This window comes from Helicoverpa zea, chromosome 11 (assembly GCF_022581195.2).
Source record: "Helicoverpa zea isolate HzStark_Cry1AcR chromosome 11, ilHelZeax1.1, whole genome shotgun sequence".
Classification (NCBI taxonomy): Eukaryota; Metazoa; Arthropoda; class Insecta; order Lepidoptera; family Noctuidae; genus Helicoverpa; species Helicoverpa zea.
This window is the reverse complement of record NC_061462.1, coordinates 4426844-4452850: the sequence shown is the minus strand read 5'-3', so window position 1 is coordinate 4452850 and position 26007 is coordinate 4426844. Positions and strand designations below refer to the sequence as shown.

At 36.3% G+C, this 26007-nt stretch overlaps 1 protein-coding gene across 1 annotated transcript in view; it reads left to right on the top strand.

Annotated features, from left to right (window-relative positions):
* Nucleotides 1-26007, top strand: part of LOC124634535 (suppressor of lurcher protein 1-like) — a 375250-nt gene that overhangs the window by 104744 nt on the left and 244499 nt on the right. Inside the window, exon 3 of the mRNA XM_047170146.1 lies at nt 19709-19781. Coding sequence (XP_047026102.1) covers nt 19709-19781 — 73 coding nt within the window. The remainder of the gene's footprint in view (nt 1-19708; nt 19782-26007) is intronic.

Genomic DNA, 26007 nt, shown 5'->3' with positions numbered 1-26007 from the left:
AAACTTTTTTGTGAACTAAAATCTTGATCGAAAAAACGTTATAAAAAGAGAACCCCATGGTTTTTAGATGATTTGAAATACTTTTTAAAATCCACAAATTATACTGAATCCAATCATACATATGAAGTTCCTGTCGAATCTGGGTTTTTTTTTGGCCATCTCCTTTCTTCGACGTTTACTTACAAGACACATTCTACGTCCATTGCCCCCGATTTAGACTTATACCCACTTACCATATTGAAGTACATGGACCATATAACCGCAGATTCGTCGAAGGCGCTGATCTGTTGAATTTAACAAATGGTAGCCATCTCTCTTTGACGGTGCCAATTTACGAAGATGGCGCCCTGTACACTTGTTTAGATAAAACCGGGTGATGTGTTCACATTGTGAGGGTTTGTTTCGTTACTTACTCATGAGCTGGTTCACCTTGTCTTTGAGAGGGCTTCTTAAAAAATGCATAAAGTGTGAGAGTATTTTTTTTTTACTGGTAGCTTTGCACAGGGGAAAAGTAATATGTAATGGAATTTTCTCTTTTAAAAACATTGCAAGTTACGTGCTGGGCAACAGTGGCGGATTTACCAATAGGCCAAGTAGGCCGGTGCCTAGGGCGGCAGATTTAGAGGGGCGGCAAATGTAGCTATTTTTTTTTAAGATTTTTTTTTATACGAGTACACAATCCATATATGTATAAATAAACGCACTGTAATGGCTTATGTGATCATGAATTTTAAAATATTGCAATAGCGTTTCAATGAAAATAAATTAAAAAATCCGCTCACTTCGCTCGCGGTTTTTTCACCATTTCTGGATTACTCTGCGCTCTTTGAGTTCTCAATCTGACTAAAAGTTCAAGCACCGAAGTAGCAAAAATGCTCTACGCTGACGATTTCTAAGCTGTAGGAGGTGGAGGACTTTTGTGTCCCAAAACTAAAGAATTTCGAGCTCGCTACGCTCGCGACTTTTTCACTTTGCGGCGGTTTTTTTAAACTCGTTTTGGTCCTTTACTGTTCCAAAATTCAAAAATTTCGCGCTGCTGCGCTCGCGCCTTTCACTTGACAGTAACTTTTTTCTAATTTCTTTAGGTATTGCGTTGCATTGCGTCCCAGAAATCACAAATTTCACGCTCGCTACGCTCGCGACTTTTTCACTTTACGGTGGTTTTTTTAAACTCGTTTTAGTCCTTTACTGTTCCAAAATTCAAAAATTTCGCACTCGCTGCGCTCGCGGCTTTTTCACTTGACACTGGTTTTTATAAAACGCGCTTTATAACTTTGCACTGATCTGTCTCCGGTTTCTTTATGTAAAACCTAGCAAAAAGCACCATGAATGATTTCTACACGATTTTTAAGTACTTCAATTACAATTTTAGTCCGTGATTATATTTTGTCGTTTTTTTTGGTGGGTGCTCAATAGGTAGTACGCCCCGGGTGTCACCTGATGCTACGCCGCCACTGATCATAGCACCCGAACGAATGAACTGATTTCAATTTAGTTTTTTTTTGTATTACAGACGTTTTACGGGCGAGTGTTCTTAGACATGTTTGATGAAAATCAATTGAGCTGTTTAAAAGTTTCAGAGGCTTTACGCTTTAAAGTCGCTGTCAAATAAACTTGTTATGTCAACATTAAACTCTTCAGTGCATACTTAGCGGGTAACAGCGGGTTGCAAAAATAATCTAGTAACTGACAGAAATATCATTAAGTTCACAATCATTAGTGGCGGCAAAAATTGAATGGCCTACTAGCGGCAAATTTGTAAATCCGCCACTGCTGGGCAATAGGTAAGGAATTAATATTAGAATCATAAAACTGAATGCAACTTAACACGTGACCTCCCTCAAATTTGTATAGAAAACTTATAACATAATAAGGACTAAATAAAGCCAACTTACAACAACAAGGTCATTAAGGTTTAACAAAATGGTCGCCTTGAACAATATCTTTCAAAAAACTACGAGTAGCTTCTCGGTCTTCACAAATGCCCACGAGACGACCTCGATTCACGCCAATTGTTAGAATAAAATCTCTTCAGTAAAGTTGCTTCAAAAAAATAGGACAAACTAGACGTTATGACAGAAGTGATAACAGATTATCTGATCTTATTCCAGTCTATGTCAGAGTCAGCTGGTCTGATCAGCTCCAGGCATTTAATTAGAAAAATCTTTGTAACAAAGTTCTGAACATTATCTCAGAATGCTGATGTTTGAAAGATTGAGTTAGTCGGAATCTTTAGAAACAAAATTATGGCTAAGAAATAATTCGTTCTTAGAGGAGACGAAATAAATATAAAAGCACATTTTTCGTACACTACTTGTGTCTGTGGGAGCTTGAAATTCGCTTATTTAATACGACATATTTCAAAAAAACATCACGTAGCAACGTTGCTTTTGTACGTTGTTCAAAAATCCCATTTTGTCTGTACTCCGTGTACAATCCAAGGCAATTTTGCTCTTCAACAAAAAACTTGAAAATATATTCAGTCAAATCGCGTTAAAACTTCCCTGGCTTGCTCACTCTACGAGTAGGTGTAGTACAAAGCTTTTGATGCAATTTTAACATAAACACGCTTTAGGAAATTATTTATACTGACGTAACCCAGTTTGTGTCTAGTTTGTTTTAAAAAACTTTAGCCTACTTGTAGTGTGATGAAAATAAGCAAATTGGTTTTGTGAACATTGTTTGCTTGGTGAAAAACTTGGCGTAGTTGAACACAGTGCTATGAGTATGTACACTAGTACGAGTTTCGAGTTTCAAGTAATAGGGTTTTTCGTCTCTTTGGTAAAAGGTGGACTTCATTTATTTAATATGGTGATAAATATTCTAAAATGTATAAACGATAAAGTATGGCGATTGTGAAAATGAGGATTAAGCGTGTTGGAAACTTACGAGATTTCGTTTTATTAAACCAGGTTGGTATATAATATGCCAAATAGAGTCCAAGAACAATGTCTAAAAGTTAAGATTCTTCAGATATCACGATGAACGTCGTCCACTCCCACCGAGGAATGCCACAAGATTAGGAAACCAGCTAGTATCACAAATAGAACATCAAATTTCATCTCAATTAAGTCAAAGATTGACGCGTCTGTCTCCAGTGTATCATGACCATTATTCATCACGCTAGATACATTCGTCTCCTAAGAGACGTATGCTAATATCGTCATGATTAATTAATCTGACTATAGTTCGGCCATTCAGAGAATGCGTTCCTGACACGTCGCGATTGAACTGACGACGTAACTTTGCAATGGCGTTGCAGTTACGATAAAAATATTTTTGCTGGTTGTTTACCGTTTTAACAATTGAGGAGCATTAAAACAACATTATTATATCAATAATCAATGAATGTTATAATTTTGTGCCAAACTGAGTGTCAAATAACTTGGTAAACAATATTTTTCTAAATCTATACTGCGCTATTACAAGGTTATGTCAGCGGTTTATATTTTGTAGTGCTGTGCTAAAAATAACAGGCAAGTATCGTAATCTGTTCTTATACAGTTATAATATAAAATAATACGTTTTGATTTTCTTTTTAAGAATTGGAAAATAATGGACTATAAGACTTAATTATAACGTTTATGAAATATAAAAATAAAACTATGACCAAACCGCATTTTTATACTTAGATTAAAAATGGTAACCCCAAATGGCGTTATGGGCCGCCATTTTGTGACGCTAAAACAGTCGTCCGTTGTCGTTTCGTGCGCATAGACCACGTTTTTCAAGTGTTTTCGATCTGTTTTTATTTGATTACCCGGCTTTTGTTAGACCGAGATATCAGGATTGATTCTGTTATTGATAATAATATAATTATACATGTAGGCGAAGATGATGATGAAGACACCACCTCCTCAAGCAAATCGGAGTCTGATTAATATTCTGTTCGCACATTCAATTCAATGTACTTGTAACAAAGAATAAATAAAACAATTTTATTATATGAATATTACCTTTTTTTGGTTTCCACTTAAATAACTAAAATATAAAACAAATGATTCCGCCAATTTAAAACGAAAATAATCTTAAAATAATGCGGCGGTTCATTTTGAAGGAACGGTAACGAACTCAGTGTTATGTTGTGCCCATCACTAGTCGTGACTAACTGATAGGTGTCAGGAACGCATTCTCTGAACGGCCGAAGTATAACCTTGCATTGAATTTAATATTTGTTTAAAGAGAATTACCAAAATGTAATTTGTAAAATATGAATACAGTACAATTCAATCGGTGCTGTAAGTAAATGAAGTATTATAAATCCTATTATGTGCTAATATTTTTATGAGAAAGTTTGTAAGGATCTGTGGGTATGTTTGCTACAACCACTAAAACCCGCCAGATTTGATTTTGATGAAGTATTTAAGCAATAAAATGTATATATAACCATAACATATGAGCTACCTTTTATCCATGTGCGGCTAATAGTTCCCTCTGGACTCGGTTGAAACAGCGGGCGTCTAGCTACTTATAAAACCAACTCTTTAACTAAACTTGTAATAAATAATTTAGACCATCAATTGCATCATATTACTCCCAAGATGTTCACTAAATTCAGACGTCACACCCAAGACTAAGTTTTATTAATTATACACTAACGAAAGGGTTCCTAAGCTTCGGCTCGTAAATAATTACAAGTTAGTTCTAGGTACGTTCTTAAGCCAGACTGTACGCACCTACTACCCTTCATGGAATTCGCTTTTGCCTACACTGATCTTAATTAAATATTAGCCGACTTTTATTCGATCTTTTGTGATAATTGTAGATGTCTTTGTGTTTCAAAATTACTGTTTTACAATAAAACTGACTCGTAATTCGGAGACACTGTAAAGTTTTTTGATCAATATTACTTTGGAATTATAAATTCTGGTTATTCTTGATGTAATATAATGACGGCTTCTCCTGAATATTAGGCACAATTTATTTTGGTTGATACCTAGTATTTTTGTAGAAGAGTGGGCCGTTCTTTTGAATTTAATTGTCAAGTATAACAATACACCAAAGTTTTGTATTTAGAAAGTAAAAATCATGCTTTATTTTGTAAACTCAATAAATCATACCGTCTATGGCATTAAGCGACAATATAATCATTCTAACGGCAGAAACAAAGGACTATTGATACCCACCCTTTTCGAAATATAAAAATAAACGATGCTAATCGAAAAGCTGCTATACAATTTACAAAACCCTTTCCATCGTTCCTATCATTATAGTGGGTACAATGAAAATTGCCCCCAAGATATTAGCGGGCACCGTCTCAAAACTCTAATAAAGCTTCTTTGTATTTAAATCCCCCATTTAACTTTGTCCCGACATAAGTCCTAGGATTAATGGGAAGACATTGTCAGTAGTACTAATACTCTTGGCGTTTTTAATCGCCCTTAGTTTGCATTTGCCTTTAATTAAAATAATACTAGCAATCCTTCTTACGTCGAAGAACCGAGCTCTATTTGTCTAGCTTACTGATTTTGTTCAGATTTAATGAGCACTTTTTATAATATTTTCCATTGTGTAAGAAAGCTGAATAATGGTGAACGCACTTCGGTCAGAGGCGAACACAGCCAACACTCCGAAAGAACCGAGCTGAAAAAATCCGAACCACGTTTCAAGGTGGTTTAAGATTCCAGTAGTGTAAAACCGCTGTCATAACTAGGAAAGAGAATATTTAATATTTGAGCTTAACTCGACTTAATAATCGGAACTTCTGAGTTTATTTTATAAGAAAAGGAAATCAAAATTGATATTCAGTTTCCAAGGAGGTGATTTGATGAAGAGGTAATTTCCGAGCCTTGCAATATTCTTATTATCTTTTCAGAATAATAGATACCGTATTACTTCCATTAAGTTCTTTAAAAATTGCCAATATAGTAGTTTTAATAGGTATAAGCGTCCAAGTGTAACTTGATAAGGGTTAGCGAGATTAAAACAGTCGTGTCCAGAAATTGGTAAAGTCAGCTTAGGTTTAAGATAGGTTTTATTAGAGCTACAACTATTATAGAATTTAGAAAAGATGACTTGAAGACTTTGATTGTTTAAAGGCGCTAAACTTTTTTGAAAAGTTATTTCAGTGTTATTAAAATCAAAGAAAGGTACAGTCAACTTCAGGTCAGTGGTTATAGTTTTATAGGAAAATCATACTTATAACTATTGAGTTAAGGTACATGACAGTTACTACTCATGTGCAGTTTACTGTACAGGTTTTTTTGGGTGCGTAAATTAGTTTTGAATTTTGACTGGATGCAGGTTAAACCGCGAGCGGTAACTAGTATAATATAAAGTCACAGTATCATTTTCCGGAGTCCAAAATTATTAGGTTAATGACTAAAGTTAAGCTTCGTTAATATTAATTAAAATTGATAACAATATGAGAAGTTTCACTGAACTTAAGTAGGAAAAACTCAAATTTTACACGGGAAATTAATTAGCAACTAATTTGATTATGTTCCAAACTCCATGACTTAAAGAGCAGGTATATAAACACAATCTGACATGGTAATTTCTGTTTTTGTAATACCAAGTTCAACTGTAGGTTCAACGTGTTTCGCTTGAGGCGTTTCGTTTCACATGTAAAACTTTTCGTTACATACTTATTATTTTTGAGCATTCTTGGAAAATATTTAATGAACTTGATACTTTGTGAACTTGAAGAAGATTTTGTTTGCTTGAGCAATCAATGAACTTTGGTAATAAAGGTGGGTTTTTAACAACGAAATGTTGTTTGATATTTATATTTGTCCTTTAGACGCTGGGACAATTAAGATTGTTGTCAAAGGTATTTTACTTAATAGAACGTTAAATGTCTGTAAATTCGGATAATTTAAGCTATTGAAATGATATTTGTTTATTATACTATAAAAGATTTATCGTGCCAGTTATCTTCAGAGTTCTATAAACAATTGTTAATTAAACACCTCTTTTAATATAAACAATATTTGGGCCGATATTTCCAGTAGAATTTTAATTACGATCGGGTGCCATAAAATCCTTACGACTTCAGGTGAATTTAATAAAGCACCATTGTTTTACGATTTGATAGACGTTGTACTGGGTTAAGACCAAAGATAATGAACAAAATGTAGGGTCAATTACCTATTACATTATGTTATTTAAAGGTCTGCTGAAAAAAGTCTACAGAAGAAAAATTAAACACATCAGTTCCTTGTGATGTATCAGCAATTCAGTACCTACTAAACCGTTCAGCCCACAAAACAAGCGAATAAAAACAAAATCGCTACATATCAAGTTACGGAGGAAAACTTCCGAGTTTCCGTATTAACACGAAAAGTGTCCATATCGAACAGTTACCCGAAACTTGGTATTTTGTTCACTGATTTCCGAAATTGAAATCCATTTAAGTCATGGACGTTCGTCGTTTGCCAGTTGTTTGAATCAGACTTTTTCTTTTAGCCGACATTCCCGAGTGGAAATTTTGGCAATACCCATACGTTTTATGGGTGCTGGTATAATCCAATATTGGATGTGTAGAAGACAAATGTGTCTGACTTTTTTTTGTTAGAATTGCAATAGTTTGGATGTTCGTTATCGGAATGATGAAGATTGATTTCTACTAATGTTTGATGACTAATAAAACTATAGCTACAGCTAAAAAATATAAAACCAATTTTTACCGACTTCCCAAAAAGGAGGAGGTTCTCAATTCGGCCGGTATATTTTTTTATATTTATAGCATTATATCTATATAGCAATATCTGCAGGTCTGTACCTATCGTAAATCAGCCAAATATTAACATTATTTCATTTACCCTTAAACGAAATCAAGAATCTGAGGGCACGGCAGTGCCCCAGCCAAGACTCGAGCAAAGCGGGCACGGCCGTACCATCTTTTCTCGAACCGTTTCGCGGCTATTTCAGCCCCCTGTATCTTCCATGTGAACAAAGCTAGGAGTTTAGGTTTTCGATGACCAAGAGTAAGTATTAGAACAAGCTCAGTCTCAAAATTACAAGACATTTGAATAAATAGTTTACGAGTTATGAGCGATCAAAGTTACACCATTTTGTCACTGACTCACTGACCGATCATCAAAAGTCTAAGGTACTTCTAGCAAACTGAGAACCTTCAAATTTGGCACCAAGACAGGTTATCAGCTACATATAAAGGGAAAATTATAAAAACCTTAAAACTTAATAAAAAAATCGGAAACAAATTTATATTTGCGGCTTTTCAAGAACATTGTGTATGAATTTTGACTGCATTGATAACTTTGTTATTTATTTATGTACAAAATGTATTTGTTTTATTGTTACGTAGTGTGGTATATTGTTATTATGTATTAAATATACATACATATGAATAAAAAAGCTAGGTTAAAATGAAATGAATAATGATAAAATCTTTCATTTAATACAGTGCGATAAATACTGCATGCTCGCTCGATAGATGGCGTTGTCCTGGTCTAAATCGCGCTATGGTTTCGTTACATAGCATAGTATAAGTAGTACTTAAAAAAAAAACAAATAATTTCATGTGATAGCGCCATCTACCTCTGAAATAAATCTCTTTTATTCTAAAAGATATTCGATTAAAAAATTAGACAATTTCGAAATTTTTTAGTTTATTTTTAAAAAATGTTGTTTACGTGCTACTTTAGGTGTACATATTTAGTTAGTTGCATGTAAGTTAATTTAATTTGTTAAATACTTAGAGAAGAAAGAGACCTACAACAAATAAATTAGATCCCACCAAAAACATTAAATGTAAAAAAAGCCAATCCTCTACGCAATCCCTCCACCGTAAAAAGTTTTGAGATCGCATAGAAGCCAAGTCCTGTTCAACTTTATTTGTAATAAGTCACAAAATATTGATTTATTATTACAAATAAAGTTGAACAGGACTTGGCTTCTATGCGATCTCAAAACTTTTTACGGTGGAGGGATTGCGTAGAGGATTGGCTTTTTTTACATTTAATGTTTTTGGTGGGATCTATACCTACCTAAAATGACAAACAATTTGCAAAAAATAACAAAAAAGATCGGCGTCAAGCATTTGTATTTTCTCTTCACATTTCCACATCCCTTTACTCTCAACGCCCGTAATAGTTTGCCGTAGAAAAACAGAAGTTGGGACATTACACAGGGTAATGGAACTGACTTTATATTTAGTTGTTTATTTCCTTTTAGAACGACAAATGAAAGAAAAACGTACAAGTTTTACGAGTAATCAAAGTTCTAAGTATACCTTTTTTTCTGACCCACATAACTTTGCGAACATTTAAAACTCCGCAAAGTTTAATGAGTATGTAAAAGTGCGGAAATGATAAGTTAGATTGAAAAAGTGCTAGGGAAACCTTGCGGCGTCGGTTGCTTCCACGCTTTATTTAATGAGATAGGAAATACCCAAATAATTTTAAAAATTATGTGGGAGATTATTAAGAGGAAAAAGAGAAGTACAAAAACTGAAACATTTTTATCATACACGGAACTGGAAAAGTACGTACGTGACAAGAAAAGAGATTTTAAACTTCCCCTGAGTTTCTTTTTACGAATTTTAAATGCAAACATGAAGTTTCCGTCTATTCCATAAACAAATTCTAGCTAAAATACGGCGCTTCTAAATTTGAGTTTTTAGTTTTAAAATAAAATAAAACTAAAATTTTAGACGGCATCTGTTCGGTGCATTTTGAGCACACAACCACACATCGTGGAAGTTTGTTTAGAACTAACTCGGAGTACTAAAAACGGACAAGATAAAATATTACCACAAGCGAATGTTTTATGCGTTCTACGGGGAGTGCATGTTTTGTTTCTTTCAATATTTACACAGCTGACCGCGCTGTGGAGTTCGACGCGAATCTCGTAACATGTTACGTAGTATCGTCGTTTTTTGTTGCATGTATCGGATTAACCCTGTTTTTCGCTGTTCGTCGGTTTAATGCTGTACTTTGTGTCTTTTTCGTCCTTTTTCGGATTTAAACTACGGTTTACTGCGACATTTGATTTCTATACATTTCCATTGTTTTGTAAAGGTTATTAGTATGATAGATAACTAAAAGCATTGTTGTGTTCTTTTGTAACCATTCACCCGTCATTTGTTTTGAAACATTGAAAACAAACAATTCCTAAACTATGATAATAATACACCATTGTTGGAATGTTTCTATAAAACGTTTAAATTCTCAGTGTTGAAATATCACATCATAAAGCCTAATTGTTAATACAATAGAAATTTTTGCTCATTTACGCTGAAAATCGGAAAATTAATGTTACAATTTGCGGTAATAGGTTATTTTGATATAAAATTATCTTTATAATAAACTAGCTGAATTATAATAATGTGGTGTTGTGGCTTGGGTGGTTTATGGGCGCCAAAATTTTAACAGAGACCCTAACTTTTAGCTAATATTTTTATTTTATGGAAATAAATTATTGTTTACAAATTAGTGGTGACATATTTCAATGCGATTTTATGGTTCCTGATATTTTGTTAAAGTTTTAGCTTCAGCCAAAAGCAGGTCATTTTTATATAATTGCACATAACTCAAACAATAATACCGAATCATGCAAAGCGATAATGATAAGATGATGATGACTTCTCAGAGACTGTACTACAGAAACCAATTCCTCCATATTAAAGGTAGATAGCATAAATTCCTAAATCAACAAATATAACAAATGCCTACCCACAGGTACGCCACTTCATTATACAGGAATGAATTTTAAGCAGTACACAAAAAAAACTGGTGGTCCAGAATCATTAACAGAACATAGCTGCATCATAAGAAAAAATATTTTTTTCATTCTTTTTTTCCGCCCTAAAATCAGCAAAATATGGATACCAACTATTTCTACGCGCTTGGAGTAGCGCTCGCGTCAGTAAACCGGTTTCGCGTCGCCGCCATGCCTACTATGACGACTGTGACTGTACAATCGGTTACAAAATAAACATCTTTCGATATCAATAACTTCTCTTTTTTGTACTAAAACACAACAAAATAAAAATATACGTATCTATAAAACTTATTTAACTATAAGTTGACAAAGTTTGCGCACTGGATAAAATTCATTCCTGTATAGACACTAAACTGCGAGGCTGTTTCATCTCAATCTACTATAATAACGGACATTAAGGTTTGACGGGCGACGACAAGCGTCCATCAATAACCCCCCCCCCCACTCCCCCACCTGGCAATAATAATGAGAAAAAGATTAATGTGAACTTACTGTTCGTACCAATAAATCATCAGATCTTATACTATTTACCTTATAAATGGAGCTTAGTAACGACTGTTGTTTTTACTCGTAGGCTAAATATTTTCTCACAGCTAGAAAGTAAATATTCCCCCACGGTTCCACCTACGTCGACTTATCGCACCTGAATAAAAATTGCCGATGTCCTTTCTCAGGCCTTAGATTTTTGTGTTATATTTAAAATAAATCGGTGCAGTAGTTTTGGATTGAAAGCGGGTCAGACTGGGATACTCATTAATGTTTCTTTATATTCTGCCAATTTTTAAGAAAGGACCATTTTCCATTTCCAAGATATTTTATTATGCAGTAGTTAAAAGTTACAGCCTTTTTATCGTCCCACTGCTGGGCAGAGGCCTCCTCTCACACAGAGAAGGACAGTAGTTACTATACATAAAAGAAATTCTGATTTCGGCTAAAATCATAACCAATTACGATGATTTATGAGTATCAGAAAGAAAGGTCTAACGGCCAGTTTCTTCATCAAAAGTTAAAGTAATGTCTAAAGTAAAAGTAACGGTCAAATACGTTTTTTCAAGGCTAAGGTGACAGCAAAACTAATAGAAAAATTGAATTTGACCGTTACTTTTACTTTAGACATTACTTTGACTTTTACTTTGGCTTTAACTTTTGATGAAGAAACTGGCTGTAAGTCGCAAAAAAATGACATAAGCCAGTTAGGTTAGGTTAGGTATCTTTGGCATAAATCAACAGAATTGCAAATAAATAGATTTTGTTCAATTCTAAATACATGACGATTTAAAAAGAAAATAAGATATTTTATACAAAGCATTGAGCATCTTCATCCGAAACATCGAGCACAAACTAAAAATGCAGTTATAGAAGTGTCATAATAATATAATAATTAGCAGGAAATAGTTTCTACGTGTGGCAACTCAAAGGCTGGTGTTGCCAATTACAGCAATTAACTTTTGTTTGTGAATTGTTTTAAATTGATAAACGAGTCTAATGTTAAAACTTCTATCTAACTGACATTAGGCAGGAGTTCTGCATTTGTTGCTTTGGTTATTATGAATATGTTTAGTGGTATTTTAACGGCTCAAAGTAGGTTTCATTAAAGTGACTTTGACTTGTTCTGTGTTTAGTTTGATATTTTATATGGCTCCGATTCAAATCTTTATGTCCCCTAAGATTATCATAGTAGATTATCAGAGTATCATAAAGTATCTTAGATTAAAACATACAAATATTAACTAAAATATAATTCTATTCAATTAAATAAATAATAAAAGCTATATTTACAAACTTAAAATTACCTTCCATTACTAAAAATCTACAAACTAAAATAGCAGCGTTTTACCTGAAATAAAACGCATATTAAATACTTACCTTATTTGAAGCTTACTAGTTTGAGATAGGCACCTACGTGTTTTCCGCTTTTATCTCTGTCCTTTTCTACCCCATATCTTGCATCTCTCTCGCACACCGACCAGTTTCACTCCCCACCAGGCAGGAGGCGACGAGTGTTCTCGGCGGCCACAGTTCGTCATTGAGTCGAAAACACCAGGCAGAAATTAAAATGTAAGCTTCAAATAAGGTAAGTATTTAATATGCGTTTTATTTCAGGTAAAACGCTGCTATTAAATTCTTGACCGTTATTTGAAGCTTACTAGTTTGAGACGTGTTTGTTATCGCCTGGTGGAAGTGGACGCCAATGTGAGCAAAAGCACAATGAAATTGTGTATGTAAATAGGTACTTAGGTACACGAGTAATCACATGTAAGTATGTGTATTGCGTCCTGGAATACTAATGTAATCAAAGTTAACTGGTACTGGTACTCAGCTACATCCTGTTAGACTGGAAGCCGACCCCAACATAGTTGGGAAAGGGGCTCGAAGGATGAGTAATAAAAATTAAAAGAGAGATGCAAGAACAAAAGCAAAAATTGATTTCATTTTCTAATAGTAATTAACAAAAACATTGCGATACTTCTTAATAACAATAGTAACAAAAATATAGACATTAATCAGCTGGATTAATTAAATAATCGAGATAACTTGCTACTTCTATTTAGTGGGTATCTTTCCCTTCTGTAAAAATGGGCAAATGTATTGCCTGATCGCCAATTACCCTTTGCTAATATATCGTCCAAAGGTATATTGTCAACACAGATTTTGACGCTACCGCCGAGTGGAAGCTTCCTGGGGTTGTAGTTATTCCTGCCTCTTTTAACAATGTCTTAATCCACCCGCATCATCGTTCGGGTGCCTGCCTTTGGTTGGCCTCTAACGGATATAAATAAATTTAAGGAATTAGCCGATGTCCGTCTATCTTCTAACAAGGCTTTAGTCTTTCTGACCCAATACACTGGACTTAGATTTATATTTTCCTGATTATCCATCAAACAACAACCCGACTGCCTATGACTAGAACTGTCGGTCTTAGAGCCAAAGACTGGCCATAAGATTAAATTATCTTTGTTGTTTTTGAAATGTTCTGGGTCTATTGCAAGCAAGGAAAGATCATGGACTCGCCTTTCCGAAACAAGCTAGCAAAAGAAAGAGCAGCAGTGTGCCTGGAAGTTGCAAATGGATTATTCTCGTCTACGTTTACTGCACTTAAGTAGGTTACCAATTGGTCAATATTCCAGATGGACGGCTTCCCGGGGAACAGGTTTGCTCAGCGCTATTGATTTTAAAATGTGTCCGACTAGAACGTGTGAACCTAGCTCTAGAGTGGTTTCTGCATTGCATAGTGTAGCTATAACTGACTTGTGTAATAAAATAGTATTGTATGCTAGTTTATTTACTATGTGTAAGTCCGCTAAAAATTGGGTAAGTATAGGTCCAAATAGGGATTCAAGGATTCATAGGATCCAATTTCATACTTTTCGCCCCAATTTAACCATCGACTCCAAGCTGATTGATAAGTGTTGCGTGTGGATTGAAGAAGACTTCAGTCGGAGAGACTCCTTGTCCCTCCCCCCCCCCCATTTCCTTGACCTTGGCAGGGGGTATCCCCGTTGCTGTGTCTATCGGTTTCTGCTCGAGGTTCATCAATGTGTAGGGTACTGCTAATGATCGGGACTTCAAATCTGCTCGCCAAAATACCTGGTGCCACCGAAGGAACTACTATGAGATTAACTCCCGTTCCTGAATTGAGATGACTGAGGACCTACGGTATAAGGTAAGGTGGCGGTAATACCTATGCTAGCGGGTAAGTCAAAACTTGAGAAAAATGCATCGTGGAACCCCGCTTTCGGGTCCTTCAGATCTAGGGGCACGTAGTACACAACTATGTGTCCCTGGGCTCGCTTCGAGGCAAATAGGTTCACTGCTGATACAAGATGCCACTCCGGTGGAGGTTTGTGTCGGGAGAGATGGTCTGCCTGACTGTTGAATAGGGCTGGTATATGATTCACGACGTGATAGATTTGATACAGCTCAAGATAACTGAATACTCTGTACGTCAAGTTCGGTAGGCTCCTTGATCGGGTGCCACCTTGATTTCTTAGATATGACACCACAGTCCCATTTCTGCATTGAAAAATGGCTGTTGATCTCTTTAGCAACTTGCCGTGATTTTCCAGTTAATACTGCAAGCATCTCTTTCAGATCGCAGTGAAAGCCTTTTTCTCTCTCGTTCCATGAACCCATTACGGGAGTTCCGTTCAGTTGTGCCCCCATCCTACATCGGAGGCGTCCGTGGTTATAAGGTGACAGGGAAGTGGCGAATGAATATCCAAGGTTTGGTGGCAGCTGACCAGCCACCACTTTAGATCTGCTAAGGTATCTGCTGGTAGGTTCAACATTGCTATACTCCATTCACCGAGCCGTGAGCCCACAATGTAACCAAAGAATGACACTTTTTCAAAATGGTGGGTGTAACCCGACCGATGACAAAAACGTCACATTTTTATGTAAAATGTTCTTAGTATCTGTGGTCTTCAATTAAGTAGGGTTCTATGTATGACAGTCAAGACTTCTAGGTTCATTTTACATGTAAACGATTTACTACATATTTCATTAAAATTAAGAAAATAATTTACGGCATTTATTATACATATTTGATTTCAATTAAGTTTGAAAAGATTGCATAAGTTCCACAGACATCGTTCTAAAATATCATTTCTAATGTTGTCAGTATATTACTTTCGTAGTTATTTTTATAAAATATGAGCATTACTTCAATCGTGACTTATAAGAACCCTTTTTATGGTTTGTTCACCGTTTGGCTCACGGTTCCATGAATAGGGTAGGTATAGATTGCTGTTCAACACTGCATTGAGGATAGTGAGGAGAGCCCGGTAATGCAGTCTGCCGTATGGAACAACGAAAACTTGCGAAGTTTAAAAGTCCTATCAAGCTATGCAGGTCTTCTAAGTTTGTCGTGCTGTTTGTCACGTAGTGCGTTTTGTCATTATCTTGTTGATAATGCTTGCGATTTATTCACTTGCCATCCAAAACATGGTGCAAATGATCCCAAAGTAGGCAAATATATCATGGCGAGCCACCAGAAAATCGAGATACACAATTATAAGTATCCCTTGAGTCTTCAAAGTTTGAGCCACCCAAATTGGTCACTGTGGCGAAGGTCTTGGGTGCCGTGCTTAAGCCAAATGGTAGGCACGTAATCTGAAGCAGTCTTCTTCTGTATACTAGTCGAAGAACATATCTGTGACCTTCGGCTACCGGAAGGTAGAAGTAAGCCTGGGCGAGATCCACTTGCACAGCCATTCGTCTTTCTGAAGAAACTCTAGCACCCGAAAAACATTTATTAAACTGAAGGGTTCCGTAATTATGAACTTGTTGAGAACCTTGAGATTGAGTATTGGACGGTTCTTTCCGTCGCCTTTTGGGCACAAGAAACATATTGGAAAGAAAGCTTGCAGAATTTGCAGCTATCAATAGAACTTTTTGTTTTATCATTTGGGATATGACGACATCCATCTCTTTGGACTCTCTGGTCAAATCTGGCATTATCTATCAAAGGTGGCTTTTGGCCAATGGTATGCGATACCCAGTTATTATTTTCAACAAGAAAGGCGGAGCTCCCATTTCTTTCCATTGGTCTTGATATAATGTTAGGCAACCCGCCTGGAAAGTCATAACTTACGTGCCTTGTTGGACGCATCAAAGTCCGCCTGCGGTCCTGGACGCTTTCTGTTTCCTCTGTTGGACATGGTTCCTATTGTAATTTACTCGTGATATCCCAAGGGAGCTTTTAGAGTTTTGCGTCACACGCCATTCAGCGTGAGTGTGATTACCATTTCCCTTCGAGGGAAGGTTATAATGGCGACTCTTCGAAAGTCGATCCAAAAAGCCACCCTGCGAGGGTAGATTGCAATGATGGTACGACCCGCAACATGCATGATTGGTACCCTGCGAGGGTCCGTGATAATGAGCCGACCCCTGCGGGGGATGGCTAGTATACTTACTGGTCCCTGCTTTGTAATGATGCTGCTACTCGCAACATGCAAGATTGGTACCCTGCGCGGGTCCGTGATAATGAACCGACCCCTGCGGGGGGTGGCTAGTATACTTACTGGTCCCTGCTTTGTAATGATGCTGCGACTCGCAAAATGCAAGATTGGTACCCTGCGCGGGTCCGTGATAATGAACCGACCCCTGCGGGGGGTGGCTAGTATACTTACTGGCAGTCCTAGGCGGAGCGTACCAAGTCTTTCAAGGCCGAAAACCATCACACGCCGTGATAATGAGCCGACCCCTACGGGGGGTGGCTAACAGACTTACTGGCAGTCCGAGGGGAGCGTACCAAGTCTTTCAAGGCCGAAAACCATCACACGCCGTGATAATGAGCCGACCCCATGGGGGGTGGCTAACAGACTTACTGGCAGTCCGAGGGGAGCGTACCAAGTCTTTCAAGGCCGAAAACCATCACACGCCGTAATAATGAGCCGACCCCCATGGGGGGTGGCTAACAGACTTACTGGCAGTCCGAGGGGAGCGTACCAAGTCTTTCAAGGCCGAAAAGCTTTCTTGACACCACCAGCCCTCTTCAAGTGCGGTAGTGACCAGTCCGAACTAAGGAGATGCTGGTTGGACCGCACCTCACACCATTCTTTTTTGTCAAAAAGTTGAACGCCTTGCAGGATTGAACTAGGGCCACAGGTGCCTTAGGAACTTCGGGCTTGCTTTCTTTTCCATAGTCACGTGCACGGGCTGTGGTAGCTTTATTATTTACCGCATCCGTATTTGCTTTATAAGTCACTCATTCTGAAAACAAATTACTGAAAAAAAAAAAAGTACACGGAAGAAACTCGTGACAAAAAAGGGGTAGATGTACAAAATATTAACACTTGATTTCGCAAAATCGAATATCGAACGGTAAAACCGTTAACAAATTGTATAAAATATTATAAACTCACCTGTGTTCTGCGAGAGCACTGAGTTTATTTTTCAACGAAATACTACAGCGGTTGGTTAGACCAACCTTCTCGGGCGGAAAACAAGACGCCAATGACGAACTGTGGCCGCCGAGAACACTCGTCGCCTCCTGCCTGGTGGGGAGTGAAACTGGTCGGTGTGCGAGAGAGATGCAAGATATGGGGTAGAAAAGGACAGAGATAAAAGCGGAAAACACGTAGGTGCCTATCTCAAACTAGTAAGCTTCAAATAACGGTCAAGAATTTAATAAAAAGATTAAAAATAATTTGTTTATACCTACTTTCGCCAGTTACATTTCCGATTGAGATAAGTAAATGCTTTACGAAATCAAAAACCACGGCACAATTTACCTTAAATTACACTTTCCTTCACACAAACGTAAATGCGTCTTAAATAACAAAGCAGGTTAACTATCTTGCTAAACGAACTCGTTTGTCTAGCTATCACCAAAACAACGGAATTTCTAGCATTGCGGTTCCTTTACGGAATGACAACAGCCTGATGTCACTGGATTGTATACAAGCTGGGAACTGTTAATTGTTACCTGTTTGCTTGTAATGATAGAGGTAAGAGAATTGTAGTGTATAAAGACAAATTTTGCAAAGGTGGGCATCGGTAAACTCACTTTTATCATTCCTACTTCTACTTCATACAATGTTAATAATATGTACCATTGTAGACTTTAGCCATATGCTAAGGTCTTTCATACGACTAAAGTCAGATAGACTTCCACAACTTCAGTCGCCCGCGTAACTTCCCTTAGCAAGACGGGTATGAAATCCGGGATCCAACAATTTTATCGCGGCTTCCAATACATGGAAGAACTCGTTATGACGGGATGGTCATTCATCCACGGATTGACCGCACTTACCGTTTCTTAACCTTGTGATCGACCGATTCACGCGGCTTTGAATGAGCCACGCTCTCCATATGGCTAATGTACCAGTCAACAATAAAGTGATAAATTCGCTAAAACACACGAATACAAATCCAACATCACGCGACCATTGATATTATAATTAGCCTGTCGTGTCCCGATTTAATTACTCAAAAGTGAACAATGTTATGATGTGAAATTTTAATGACATTGATATAGCACCTCATTTTTATTACATTTTTCTGTATAAGTTTTTTTTTTTAATAATATATCGTGTTACCTGATTTCCTGAAGCGTACCAGGAAATGATATTATGTACATAACTAAAATTGAAGAGTAACCCAAGAACCCCATGTTCAACGTATAATCTATAGAGAGGAGTGAGCCAAAAATTCACATGCAAGCAATTTGATACTGAGAAATCGTACTCGAAATCCAACAATACAGAAAATTTACAATAAAAAATAAGTTTTCCAAGGAAATATTTCAGAGTTGTCGGGCAAATCACGTAACAAATACATGGTAATATTTATTAATTCACAGAACAATGTCAGTAAAAAAGCACTGTTACTCAGTAAGATTAAATATTAAACAACACAGGTAGTTCATAAAATACTTGCTGCATTATTTACAAAAAGCCCAGAGGTGTATCCAAGACCGGGTTTTGCGGCAGCAAACACAATTTTTCATTTTGCTCCGGCGTCCAGGACAAAGAGGAATTTTAATGCAATTTAGTAGTCGCATTGTACCCTAGAGTTGGTGGCATTTTTACAGCACACGGCTTACGAAAGGTGTCACGAGTAGAATGGACCTAAAAAAATAATTACTCAACCGTGTTGTGATATCATAAGTAAAGCTTGCATTTTTACGGTATGTGTATCTAAAATACATACAGAATTTTACTCCTTTTTTCACGGAGCTAGACGGAGCCTTCAAAATATAAGCTGCTATCCTTTACGTTTTTAGACATCACCCATATCCTTCTAGGGTAGCTTCCGGCGTTTCCATTAACATTCATCTTGATCCTTTTACTAATACCTTTCGAAACGATACATGTATAGGCTCTTATTGAAATATGGTGTCTACTTCTTTGAACATTTTATTTAAAATTCCGACTTATACCTATCGCTAAAAGCCAGAATAATTTCCGGGCTAAATATTTTTTACATACTATTTGTTACAATTTGTGTTGCCATATATTCGTCTATACCTATGTTTGTATGTATGTATGTCAGATAAATGTTTATCTGTTTGTTCCAGTTGTCGGCAACGTTGCTAGTGTTCCTCCACCTATCGATGCACGTCGTCGATGAAGGCCACGCCGTCAATCCCAGTGAGTATTGTCTTTGTTTTGTTACTAGTATACGCTACAGGTATATAAAGTAAGTATATGCTATGGGGAGTAAAGTTGTGCAGGCTGTTTTGGTACAATAATACCTATTATAGACGGAAAAACAAAACATATTTTTGGAACAATATTTATGACTAATAGACGAAGAGAGGAGGCCTGTGCCCAGCAGTGGGACGATAAAAAGGCTGTAACAGTAACAGTACGAAGAAACAAAACACTGTCCTAATTTTATAAAGAATAAAAATAACCTTACAACTTATTGCATCATCATTATAAATGCTTCTATTGTCCCACAGATGGGCACAGGAATCTTTTTATACAGAGAAGGAATGAGAGCTTATTTCAACGATAAAATCAAAATGTTTTCCTTCACCAATACTCAGTCATTTGAGTCCTCTTTGAAAGGACCTACAAATGACTTAAAAAAAATGGATACTTTCCAGACTTAGAATCGAACCCACTCACTCGAGGCAAATGCTTCAACCACTAAGACACAACGACTTGGAATAAAAACAAGACGGCACAACATTAGCCCACAAAACACAGCTTACAAAACATCTCAAATAGCTGAATTACCTTCCGTTTAATCCAATTATCCGGTCTTTGTAAGCCATTAAATAGGAAAGTTAGGGAACTCTTTCCCTCCTCTGCATTTTATCGTCTGATTAATTTCATTGTGGTTAGTGCGAACAGTAACTTTTCCGAGCAAAACTTGACAACGGACACTTGTTTTTAATGATCTTCGCGTACTTGGACATGCTTCATTAACTTTTTTAACGCGATTTTGTATAAAAATTTCAAAGAGCACTGTAGTTTTGTGATAAATAATTATAGCAATTTTTCGTCATACAGCATACGTTAGTATTGATATGACAAAGGTGCTTAAAGCTTTTTTATTACTGCCATAAAAATATAATATTTCTAGGGTGTTTAAAAAATCATTGCCTCGCTCAGGATTATTGCTTCCTGTAGGTAAAATAAAATATGAATGCCATACATAATAAAGAAAAACGCATATTGTCAGTCCAAAATCGAAATTAAACTCTTATTTCGTACTCATTCGAATACAGGTGAAGTACAACACGCAACGTAGCATCTACCAAAGAAACAACATGGTTCTTTACATTTTGACTTCGAAGTAGTCAAAATGTAAAGAACCATGTTGCAAATCCATTTATTTTCTAATCCCATTTCATCTAAACAATATTTTTATCCATCTCCACCCAATCCTAAACACACAACAGTCTCTAGACCTGGTCGCTTTTGTTGTTTGATACTTAAATCCGGGCTTAACCGAGCATTTGACACAGAAACGCAGACTCACCGCTAGCGAAACGCAATCATCTCGTCTAACTTCCACGGGTAATTCTCCCAGTACAAGTTTAAGAGTAAATAACGTTCGTTGAGAATAACTAGTAAAGAGTTTGGTCTGGACCTGTTCTAGAGTTTGTTGGTGTATAAAGAGTCGTTCAGTCAGGCTGCTAATGTTTTAAAAGTTTGGTTCTATATCTTCCTTTTGGAAGTTAGAAAAAGTTGAGTAACAACTATGTTTAGTAACAGCGTGAAAGTAATTTTAAAGCTATTGATGAATTAATAGACTTTTGGACCACGCTAATAAATGGTCCTGTGTCTGATCTCCTTTCGGCCGTGTCGGATTGTCATCCAATCGAACAATGAGATTGAGAGAATAGAGAGTGCACTTATACTTATGGGTTTACGCGTATGTTTGCCCACTAAGTGCAATTTTCGGTAATAGCCGCTGTGGCAAAAAATCTTAAATTCAATTGATATAAGATCGCCTCGTTGAATATCTGACTAATAATTAAATTTTACCAAAACTATTTTATAGTTTTTTTCCAACTTTTCATTTATTTTCTAGTTTACATTTTCCATACACCCGTACTATGCAGATTCATAATAACGTAGCGTGCAGCATTTGACGTGGTGACAATAGAGAACGCCGACTATTAGCGCGCTCGCCCTACGTGCGTGCAATGCGGAAAAACGGTCAATATACACGAGTGGACGATAAAGTGAGCAGTTACCCTAATAGTTGCGTTGATATTTTTGTTGTATTTTTATGGTGTTGTACATATCTAAGTATTCATTTTATGATTATTTTTTTACTATATACTGTAAAAATATTTATATAAAACTCTGTCAATAAAGATTAGTCTTTACGCTACGGCGTATACTATTTTATCATTCGTGCAAAAAATCGCATATCAAAAACGGTAATAAGTTGTAAATACTCATTTTTATTATATGTCACGAATTATTAATATGATAAATTTTATATTATAAATTCATTTTAATAGTAAACAAAACCATACATGCTGTTAATTAAATAATAGAAAAAATTGTTTTTCATTAGTATGCAAAGCCAATTATGTCAAATAAATTCATCGCATTTTCATTAAATTGGTTCAATTAATAAAATTAAGCTTTCACTGATAACGAATTTAAATTAAGCTGTTACTAAATGATTTTATGAATTTGTAACTACGAATTAATAATAATATTATCTACAACCACAGGAAAACCTTTCCATAAAAGTGACTCTGGTGACTTGTAAAAAGCAAATCCAGTATTAAGTAGAACTTGGTTTATAGGTAAGTAAAATTCATAGATAGACAAAAGAAGTACTATAAAACCTCGTTGCCTCTCGTTGCTGCCTCGTTGGTCTAGCTGTCGCTAGTGCGGCTGCTAAGCACGAGGTCTCGGGTTCGATTCCCGAGTCGGGCCGAAATCGCTTTGTGGGTTTTAGAAGACTTTCACAAAGCAGCCCGGAGCCTGGAAGCTGGTGATTGATACACCCGTGCATCGGAGAGCACGTAAATGTCGGTCCTGCGCCTGATCTCTCTCCGGTCGTGTCGGATTACCGTCCCATCGGGCTATGAGAGTTAAGGAATAGTGAGTGCACCTGTGTCTGCGCAAATGCTCGTGCACTATAATATTTCCTGCGTAGTTGGCTAATCTCCTTACATGAGAACAGCCGCCGTAGCCGATAATCGGCTAGGAGGACATCATCATCATCATCACTATAAAATAACCATTTTTAGTAAACTTCAAGTCTTTTAACATATATAAACAAAAAGTACCTACGACATCACTCATTCTTGCTCCAGCGCATTCAAATAATGAATTACCTTTGTACAGCCTTTGCTAATTACCTCATAATAAGGTTAACATGCAACCGTATTATACGCGAGATACTGAAAACGATAGCATACAGGAATATGTACAGTGACATACCTACAAACATACTTAAAACTGTTGAGGTATTGATATTACTGAAATAAAATAATTTTTATTAAAAACATAGATAAGAATGAATTAATAAAATGACTCAGTCATCATTTCCCAAGCCTTCTCAACAACTATGTTGGGACCAAGTTCCAGTCAACCCGGATGCAACTGAGTACCAGTGTTTTTCAAGGAGCAGATGCCTATCTGACCTCCTCAATAAAGCTATCCGGGCAACCCAATACCCTTTTACTTTTTGACTTAGACTGATTTTTTAAATTGAAATTCATATCAAGGTTACTCATTTTAATGGAGTATAGACTACTACATAAAATATAGGTACTTATATATCTCGAATGCGAGAAAGTTACGGTAAAGTATTGTGTTTCACAAGATCGTTGTCGTGATCGTTTTTATGTTACACCCGTAGGGAACGCACTTACGAGTGTTCTAGTGTTGAGGGTATGTATGTATCTATGTACCTTGTCATGTACAATCAGGCAATCTGTCTGTTCATTTGGACAACGCATTGCAGTAGCACATGGAAACACTGCCAGTTCAAAACTTAACAATAACAAAATAATTGGTGTTAGCTCTGTTCTTGATTAATCATCTTCCGAGCCTTTTCCCAACTCTGTTGGGGTCGGTTTCCAGTCATACCAAGGCGCGACTGCCTATCTGATCTCAGTGACCTCCTCAACCCAGTTACCTGGGCAACCCAATAGCTCTTTTTTACCTTGGCAACTCTTGATGCTGGTTGATTGGTTCTTGATTAATAAACTACTATTTAGTACTATTATTTACTAGCTACTATTACTACGTACTATTATATTAGTTGGTTTTAGGAGTAACTTTTCTTGTAGCGTGTATTTAAGGAAGGAAGGAAAAATGTACTTAGTATTAAACATTAACAACTTAGAGTAACGCTCATTCTCCGAACCAATTATCAAGAACAAGTAGAATGGACAGAATGCGAAGAAGTACGTAAAATTCTTCGTGCTTATTAATATTGTGAGTAAATAAAGAGCTATATATAAAGAGATAAGCTAAGTGCTTTTGTCTGTCGTCTTTCTGACATGTGAACAAATATTATTACATCGAGTTTCCTTATTGGATCAGGGAAATTCGCATTTTGTGACAATAACACTTCAGCCAAGTGGTTTACTTTTGATAATAATTTCCCTTTTGTGGTACTTGGGAGATGTCTTAATTTCGAGTGTTTCAATGTCATCATTCAATTTTGAGGCAGGTATAATGGTATTTTTGTACTTGGTTTGTTTTTGTAAAATTATTGGGGTGGAAAAAAGTTTATGTGATGTCTTTTAGTAAAATTACGGCCACTAATTCATCGTTTCGTTTAATCTAAAAAAACACTAGGCAAAAATTTGTCCGTATTAGTGCCCAGGTAATCAAAATATGAGTTCAAAAATGCCTGGCTATCTATTGAATTATTCAAAATAACATATTTAGGTACTAGATAAAAAAACCTTCCTGTATTTTGATACCTCAGTTTTATATCTATGTAATAAAACGCTCGGCTCAATATTCAAACCTAACAAACCTAATGGAATAATAGACATAGAGAATACAATATTTTTTCACAATACAGTTTCGACTATAAAAAGAAATGTTTTGGTGCAACTTTTTATGTGTAAAAAAGATATAGTTGGATGAAAAATAAAACTATTTATATCTATTGACGTTGATATGAGTATGGTACTCTTTTGATTGTGCTTTATTTATCTAGACACAAGGCAGTGTGTCCGCCAAGTTCGAGCAAAAAAAAGCGACACACCAGCCGTGGGTTATATTACATGAACCATTTCGGGCCAAATTCGACCCCCCTATAACTCAAAATCTATTTTATTTACGCATATTAAATTTCTAGTATCTGTTGAGACCCCCTCACTTATCTAAAATACAAAATTTCATTAATATACCTATTGTAGGTCTTGAGATATTGACGTCAGAAAATCGCTAATTTTACTATACACTCACTGACTGACTCACTCGTCAAAAATCTAGACCACTTCCAATGGTCGTATTGACTTGAAATTTGGCATGGAGGTAGGTTGTTAGAATAGTTACTTTTTAATGATGTTACTTGTCAAGTTTTCACTCACCTTGTTATAAACCTACTAAACGCAATGAATCAAGTATATAATTTTCTATTAAAACTTGCCAAGTAACATCATTAAAAAGTAACTATTTTTAACTGAGGTATGTGTATGGAACTTGGTACTTATTCAGATCTCACTTCTTTTATAGGCGAAGAATTAACATATTATCGAACTTGGCAGCCTTTCTCATTTTTGTTTTGGGTGGGTTTTTTTTTAAATTGTGAGGATGAAAAGAGAAGACTATAGAAAACTTCAAAGGCAAAGGCTTTCTCCATACTTCAAAGGCAAAGGCCTTCTCCATCTATCCCTGTTGGATGCATGATTTGGCCAAACGGCGAGAAAAGTGTCCAGGTCTTCACGCAAGTGCTTCTTTGGTCTGCCCCAGACCGCATACCATCCTCTGGGATTCATTGAATCGTAATCTTCGTTCACTTATTTTTGGTCATTCTTTTGTTATAGTGCACACCAATTTCATTCACCATTTTCATTATTTTATAGTTTTATGTATAAATTGTACGTACACATTCTAAAGATTCGTATTTACTGCCAGCCCTACTATAAGACTGGTATTTGGTTGGTTAAAAGACCGAAGCCCGCTTTTCAAACATACTTTTTTAAAATCTAGCTAGATATTAAGTAGGCCCTGATTAAACACAAATCCCGCCACAATTTCCTCGTCTGCATTAAGGTACAAACAATAGCAAGGATTACGATAAATGGTTATACAGTTAACACAAAACTTGACACTATCCCGGCTATATCAACTGTTATTGTGAATTAATCAGAGCTAAGACACTGCCGCAATCAATCCCTATTATAACCCGGTAAGCACTGAAACATAG